At 40.0% G+C, this 7,027-nt stretch overlaps 4 protein-coding genes across 9 annotated transcripts in view; 2 read left to right on the plus strand and 2 right to left on the minus strand.

Annotated features, from left to right (window-relative positions):
• The first annotated feature begins 437 nt into the window (after positions 1-437).
• Positions 438-1,019, plus strand: LOC106301576 (clathrin light chain 1). Its single transcript, XM_013738016.1, has 2 exons — positions 438-529; positions 596-1,019. Exons 1-2 carry the CDS (start codon positions 520-522, stop codon positions 940-942), a joined length of 357 nt encoding a protein of 118 aa, XP_013593470.1. The 5' UTR covers positions 438-519; the 3' UTR covers positions 943-1,019.
• A 426-nt stretch (positions 1,020-1,445) lies between these two features.
• LOC106304046 (expansin-B1) lies at positions 1,446-3,088 on the minus strand. The gene is made up of 4 exons (XM_013740427.1): positions 2,853-3,088; positions 2,423-2,732; positions 2,013-2,142; positions 1,446-1,909 (listed from the first exon to the last, which is right to left on the minus strand). The coding sequence occupies exons 1-4, from the start codon at positions 3,004-3,006 to the stop codon at positions 1,706-1,708; spliced, it is 798 nt and encodes a 265-aa protein (XP_013595881.1). The 5' UTR covers positions 3,007-3,088; the 3' UTR covers positions 1,446-1,705.
• Positions 3,089-5,532: 2,444 nt separating this feature from the next.
• The window catches only part of LOC106306293 (tetraspanin-19), a 1,688-nt gene continuing 193 nt past the window's right edge, over positions 5,533-7,027 (minus strand). The window contains exons 2-6 of one of the 3 annotated variants that reach the window (XM_013742861.1): positions 6,845-7,020; positions 6,445-6,544; positions 6,274-6,354; positions 6,078-6,182; positions 5,533-5,994 (exon numbers count right to left, since the gene is read on the minus strand). In XM_013742861.1, coding sequence (XP_013598315.1) covers positions 5,794-5,994; positions 6,078-6,182; positions 6,274-6,354; positions 6,445-6,544; positions 6,845-7,002 — 645 coding nt within the window. In that variant the 5' untranslated portion in view covers positions 7,003-7,020 and the 3' untranslated portion in view covers positions 5,533-5,793. Of the gene's footprint in view, positions 5,995-6,077; positions 6,194-6,273; positions 6,355-6,444; positions 6,545-6,844; positions 7,022-7,027 lie in introns of all 3 variants that reach the window. The other 2 variants (XM_013742860.1, XM_013742862.1) reach the window with 2 other exon arrangements.
• LOC106306292 overlaps positions 6,792-7,027 on the plus strand; it is a 4,154-nt gene continuing 3,918 nt past the window's right edge. For 3 of the 4 annotated variants that reach the window (XM_013742859.1, XM_013742856.1, XM_013742855.1), the window contains exon 1: positions 6,792-6,974. The gene's annotated coding sequence lies outside the window, so the exon portion shown is untranslated. The remainder of the gene's footprint in view (positions 6,975-7,027) is intronic. The other variant, XM_013742858.1, reaches the window with a different exon arrangement.

Below are 7,027 nucleotides of genomic sequence, written 5' to 3' on the forward strand. Positions count from 1 at the left end.
CCGACAATTTCGGTTGAGTTTAGTCGGCTTAGCGGCTAAAGACGTCGGCTCGACCCTAGAGTACTTTAAGCCAATCGGCTAAGATGATCAGTCGTACTCGGCTTAGACGAAATAATACCAAGGCCCGCATACTCGGCCTTTGGTGACAGGGCCCATAGGATAAGTGCGATTAGGGCATCACGAACAGAGGCGCTATAAGAGTGGAGGGGGAGGCAACGAGCAGTGGACTTTTGGGACAACCTACACACTAAGCGGCTAGATCTAGGGTTTCTAAACGATCATTCTGATCTTGTTGCTTAGACCTCACATCTTGTCTCCTTATTTCCCATCAATCTTGTAACCCTTTGTCGGATTCTAATAAAAACGTCTTTAGTCACCCATCTTGAAGTTCATCATTCCGATCAACTGAATCTCGTACAAACACTGATGTTTTCCTTCACAGCCTAAACGCCATTCACCTTGAGGAGGAGAAGGAAAAGAAAGAGAAGGAGATGCGCAATCAGATCATAGCTGAAGCTGATGCATTCAGGTAGGTAATTAAGCAGAGCTATTAATTAAACTCACACAACTTCATGCATGCCAGTTTTGATTGCAGAGCTTATCCCGCGTGAGGCTGACAAGAAGCCTTCTGTGACTGTTATCCAGGGTCCTAAACCTGGGAAGCCCACCGATCTTGGGAGAATGAGGCAGATTTTCCTCAAGCTCAAGACAAATCCACCACCCCACATGATGCCTCCTCCTCCGCCCCTAGCCAAAGATGGAAAACCTGCAGCGGAAACAAAAGGGGCAGAAGAAAAACCTGCAAGTGCTGAAACAGCGAAACCAGAGGTTGCTGCAGTTGCCTCGGGAGAGGGGGAGAAACCTGTGGCTGAGGCTGAGGGAGCCAAGGCAGACGTTCACGTTAATCATTTTGATTCCACGTCTTATATTTGCAAGACTTGAGGATTTACAGATACTGGTTGTTTGTTGGATGAATAATATCTATCATAAGTTGTCTGTCAATAGTTTGGGTGGTGAGAATGTCGTGATTGTGTGCCATGTTAACATTGTTCTCCTAGCTGACCTGACGGTCCGGAAAATAATGGCGTGGATGCACGTGGTGGTGAGGTCTAGTTGTTTCGTCTGTTTCCAGTCACTCTAAAGGTATGTAGGAGCATGTTAAAGAATTAATAATGCCTCCCCTCAGTGAGAGAAATGAAGACATTTGGGAAATTATTACATCGAAAGAGTCCCCAAGTTGTTCTCATTGGAAAAAGGCGTGGGGCTAGCAAAAGAGTTGGAAGAGAAAGCAATGAGATTTTGCACACTGTGGTAGCTATTATTTATGCATTTGTAGGCTGTCTCATTATATAATAATGTCCCACAAATGACACTAAATATGATGATAATACAGTACTTTACTCCTATCGCCTTTTACAAGGTTTAGAAGCAAATAAGAAAAAATATTAAAAAAAGGATTACATAAAGAGTAGGTCCAACATTAGTAAGTAGTAAGTACTATAGTAAGTAGTCACAGAATCAAGCTCTGATGGCTTCATTCACCAACACACATAAACACAACCCCAAACAAAACAGAAAAAGAAAAACGAGGGAAGAGGGAGGAGAGCATCCTCTCACTCTCACTCACTCAGTATCCTCACCGATTCTCTCTCCCAACAAAAAAGAAGTGAGGACAGAGAAATGGGGGTGGGGAGCTTCAGTTTAGTTAGAGGACAGGGGAGAAGTTGAGGCGGGAGGTGTAAGTAGCTTTGGGAACCCATTTTTTGGGGATGACGTCAGCTGCGGAGAGCGTTTTGTTGTTTGACAAAGTGGTGAGCTTAACGGAGAGTGGTCCCTTTAGTGGTCCTCCGACGATGCACCAGTTTGCTCCCCATATGTGCTTCATTGCTATCCACTCCTTCGACCCCGCCTGCATTACAAAAAAAAACTAACAATAAAGAAAGAAGAAAAAGAAGGAATTATAAAAAAAACAAAAAAAAAAAAGAGAATGCCAATTAAAGGAATATACATACTTGACGAATGTGCATAGAGCCAATGTCACCTTCTCCGTCTTCATACTCAATGAGAAGAGATAACCAATAAGCTGTTGATCCTGCGTTCACATGGAATGCTATGTTCTTCTCTCTGTATTTGCATGCCGTCCTGTTTTTTTCACCAACTAGTTTAGCTCAGCGTTATTTATAAAATAAAAAAAAAGACAGACAACCAGTGTAGTGTGCGTGTCAGAGCATCCAGACTTGTGTGAAGTCATGTATAGTCAACGGTCAAACTATGGGACCATCGAAAACCAGAACGCCGTTAAAGTTAAACTTATTTGTTTACTCCTTCCAATGTAATAAAATAAAATAAGATAATACATACACACACTCATTTGTTCGTTAGCATTTAGCAGTCATTGAAAAAACGAAGGAAAAGAGGTTACCGGCGATAGAGGAGGGAGATGAGGCCGCGGTTGCGGATGATGCCGGAATGGCCGGGGATAGCCAAATGGCCAAATGCGGCGCCACTAAGGTCAAAGTGAGTGTGCTTTGCTCGAGCAGATGGTCCTGACGGTGACTGGTCTGTGACAATTATTGTGACTGCTCTCTTTGAGCAGATGGTCTTGTCCAGACACCTGACCTTGTAGCAAGCACCGCAGCCTTCGCCGCTCTTGAACAGCAACGGACTCACTGCTCCAACGCGAGCCTTGAACGGCTTCACGTCCACCAGCGACCCATACCCGCATGCTCCTCCTGCAGTTTCATTATTATATTGTTTTTGGTTTCTCAATAAAAGCCTAAACTTTTAATTTGTTGGAGTCAAAAAAATCAAGAGCAAGTAAAAAGAAAGAAGAGGGTGTAGGCGGTTGTTACCGCTGCTGCCATCGCCCTCAGGACTTCCGTACCAGGTGGCCGTGGCGGGGAGCCAATGTGGGGCTGATCTGTGGCGATTAGAGTGAGAGGTGGATGCGTCTCCTCTCGGCAGCAGCTGCAAGAACAAGAAGCAGAGTGTCGGTAGGAGCTGCATTTCCACCGGCTATACCACACTTCTATTGGTGAGCAAGCAGAATCTAAATGGAGTGAGAGAGAGGGTGTGTGTAGTTTGGGCGTTAAATAGAAAATGGGGGTAAAGGAAAGAGGAGGAAGCCTTTTTGCATCAAATCAAAATGCATTGTGTTTGTGCCAGTTATGACCCTGAGTCCTTCTCCTTATTTACGAAAGGTATGCCATTCATGGACCCACTGACCGTTAGGGCCTCGATTCCACACGATCCCGTAGGGTAATGCATGTTTATGCAATTATTTATAAAAAGATTCGGCCGTTGAAGTCTTCTTTTGGGAGAAAGATTCTTCTTGTGCTTCTGCTTAAGAAAAAGAATCCGTTGTTCTCTTCTTGTTACTTAAGTTCTTTATTCGAACAGGTAATAATAATATGGTCGAACTGGTTGAATATGTGCTGATATGTGCAGCGCCTGCCGAATGGTTTCATGGACCCTGGGACAAACAAAAATTTTAATTTCCAAACTATTATTTTTTAAAAAAAAATCTGATAGACATAGTTTTTTTTTAAAATACCAGAATTATTTTTAAAAATAAATTTATGGAAATAAAAAAAATTCATATAAGAAAATTTTGGATCCCTCTTCTTATTTTTAATATAAAAATATATGTATTTTTTTAAAAAAATGGGTCCTTATCTATTAAGAAATAAGGGGAAAATGGATTGGGTCCGGGCGATCGCACCGTTCGCCTTCTTGTCTAAGCCTGCCCTGGATATGTGCCGCTCAATAGTATGTATGATATTTCACTTGTTGGGACAACATTGAATTCACTAGCTAACGGATTTGTCTTCACATCATTGAACTCATTGCTCGCTAGCATATAAACTTAATACTACAAGTTATGTGTACTACTTACAACAACAAACAAACATCACCTTCTTCATGCATCTCTGAAGAAGAAACAAAAAATCTTTATTAAAAGATTGGTCAAGGTCACTGAAAGGAGCTATAGATCAATAACATCTTTCAATAGACACGATAAGATTGGAGAAACAAAATCTTGTTCGCCAATCTTTTTCCCACAGACACAGCGACAGCGCATCAACCATTTCTACAATATAAAAATAGTATCATTTTTCATAACTGTTTCTGAGTTTCATACTTTCTTTTAACCAAGTAACTAACAACTAATCATACCTCAATAAGGCCATTATTCACTTTGATTTCATTTTCCGTCTACATCTATTGTTAAAAAAAAAAATGATATTGCAATTGTAATTCCTATTTTTACGGTTTGTTGTATTAGGCTGCACATGACAATATGACATAACTAGTGCCTACGCCACAGTCCACAGTCCTTAAGAGCACCAGCATTAATGAACCTTCGGTTGGGATTCATAATTTAATTTTTTTATTATTTTTTTTTTCGTTTAATTTTTTTGTTTAAAAAAAAAAAATTGACCAATAGCGGGCCGCCACATGGCGTGGGGCCCGCTGAACAGTAATGATCTGGGTTCAAGAAACGTGGCGAGATAGAATCATAACCGTAGCAGATTATAATTTTTTTTTTTTCGCGTGTGAAATCCTCTTATGATTTCCCGGTGCGCATGGTCTTACTTTTGATTATACGGCTCTTCTTATTCTCTTTTTTTTTTCTTTTGAATTTACAAAGAAAACGATTCTCTTTGGATACAACTTCGATAGGAACTATATTCTATTGTCAATTACAATCCAACTTATAAAGTATGATGATGCCATAATATGGTAGTTGAAACCTAGTCCAAAAATTAATTACTAGTAGATATGCTTATTTTGTACGTACGGTGCTTATGTAGGAAAAGTTTGTCTAGAGAAATGCAGCATTTTTTTTTTTTTTTGGTTAACTAAAGGTAGATTTTGTTTATGATAATATATAAAATTAATTTCTTAATATAAATCATGATTGTTGGATGTATGTATGCCGTGTGTGCATTAGCAAAAGACTGATGAAAGATATTATTGACAACTTCAATAATGGAAAAATATAAAATGGAGATACGTTATGGGAATGATATACTCTTTAATCAAAGTGGAAAAGTCATATTGTATTATTGAGAATGACAACAAGATAAAGATGATTTTGTATTTTATGAGACTACAAAGTCACATGAGATGATGAAGAGGGGTATCAATAAAAACAGTTCATATGCGTATCTTACAGTTCACCATCACATTATCAATTAATTCCTTCTTCTCATTTTTACACTACTAGAAGACTTTATTCACTTCCTCCCATGTGCCCACAAGGCAATAAGATTACTCATCGAATACCAATATTGGTGTTGGATTATTTAAAGTGTTTTTTTCCAAAAAAAAAAAGTGTGAACACCTAAAGAAGACTGGCTTCATAAGAATCTTTTTAACAGCGATGATCATGAGACGCTATGGTAGCTCAAACAAGGGTCACTGATGTTCATGAAGACTTGGAACAAGATAAATAAAAGTTATAGGCAAGAAATCCCGAGTAGTTCTGTTGTAAACCAGTTGGTACAGAACCAGTATCGACAGGACAAGTCACAAAATTCCTAGCGATGTTCATGAAGAGTGGACATTGATGCTTGTGGAAGGGCATAGCATGAGATACAGAGGGTTGGAACCAAACTGATCACACATTGTAGTTTTTAAAATGCATATGAGAGTGTGTGTATATGTGTATGCAATTTTTTTTACAAGAGTAATGGTTTGCTGGGTGAGATAGATAGATGCAACAAAAGTAAGTAACATATTGAAAGAGGTGAGTCTTGGCTATGTTGCTTGTCTTGGTCTACACCTGTTTTACCGGTTGGCTCTTTCATTAATCCTAACAGTCCACGAATCCGGTTTGGGTCCATAATAAGGTTCTCCAACAACGTATGGATGAGGCTGGCGAGCATCCCGGAGGAGTGCAACTGTGCTCACATCATACTCATCGTCACTGTCATAATGCCGGTGAGGCCCAAGAGCTTTGAGCAACATGGCCAATAGAACTGATGCACCCTGCGAAACGAACAAAGAGGAGCGCTGTGAAACATTGCAAACTTGAAAGGGAGAGTAAAAAGGTAAAGAAGCTAAAAAGAGACCTGGACAGAGACAATGGAGAGACCAATCCATCTGCAAATCTTATAGTTGGACTCGACGAACTTGGAGAAACGGTAGAAGGCACCAGTTGGATCCTCTGGAAAGTCCTGAAAGAAAGCTTCCAGAAGAAGATTAAGATAAAAAAGGGAAGATTTAACAAAAAGAAGAAAAAAAAAAAGAGAAGAGAGAATAATAAACCTGTTTCCAGTCAGGGTTTAGAAAGGTATCGGCGATGACAGCACCTTCAACCATAATAAGCAAGACGATGAATCCCATATACTGAAACCAACCAAAAAAACAATTCCATTAATTCACATCAAAAGAAGAAAGAATGGCTTAATAAGATGAAAGGAAAAAGAAGTAGCTTACAAAATAAAGACAGCAACCATTAATGGTTTCAGCAGCGATGTGGCCAGCGCAAGTGACAAGACAGAGAAGAGCCCCGAGACAAAGAAAAGCATAAATGAACCTGGAGAGCGAGATTGGCTGATTTTATCATGACAATTGACAACAGAAAGGATAGTTCATTTCCAGCAAGATGAGTAACTCGTTTCATCAAAGTTGAGACTTGAGAGACAAATCCTAAAAGGATGATGATATTATTTTTCATAGCCTAACAGGTATGATGAGGTCCCAGACATAACATCAAACACCTAAAGCTAACAGAATCTATATATCTCAAAAAAAAAAAAAAAGAGTCAAATAAAATAGGACCACGAGTAATCATCAGATACATAAAGAAAGAAGGACAAGGAGAATTAGGTGGTACCAAGGAAGAGGGTGAGAGAAAGGGAGAGATCCAGTTTGTTGTTGCCATTGCCTGATGAGCCAAACAGCGTAGAGGATCACGGCGACCCCAACCATCCCAAGAAGGGAATTCACCAGCTTCAGCATCGACTGTAAGCAGCTTCTCACCATCCTCCCCATCTTTTTTTCAACCCCCCCCCCCCCC

This window comes from Brassica oleracea, chromosome C7 (genome assembly GCF_000695525.1).
Source record: "Brassica oleracea var. oleracea cultivar TO1000 chromosome C7, BOL, whole genome shotgun sequence".
Lineage (NCBI taxonomy): Eukaryota > Viridiplantae > Streptophyta > Magnoliopsida > Brassicales > Brassicaceae > Brassica > Brassica oleracea.

Excerpts from the sequence above, each read along its gene's own strand:
- LOC106304046 (XM_013740427.1), bottom strand. The coding sequence starts at position 3,006 with ATGCAGCTCCTACCGACACTCTGCTTCTTGTTCTTGCAGCTGCTGCCG. Across the intron at positions 2,733-2,852 it reads TGAGGGCGATGGCAGCAGCG|GAGGAGCATGCGGGTATGGG; the intron begins GTAACAACCGCC and ends ATGAAACTGCAG. Across the intron at positions 1,910-2,012 it reads GCTCTATGCACATTCGTCAA|GCGGGGTCGAAGGAGTGGAT; the intron begins GTATGTATATTC and ends TTTGTAATGCAG.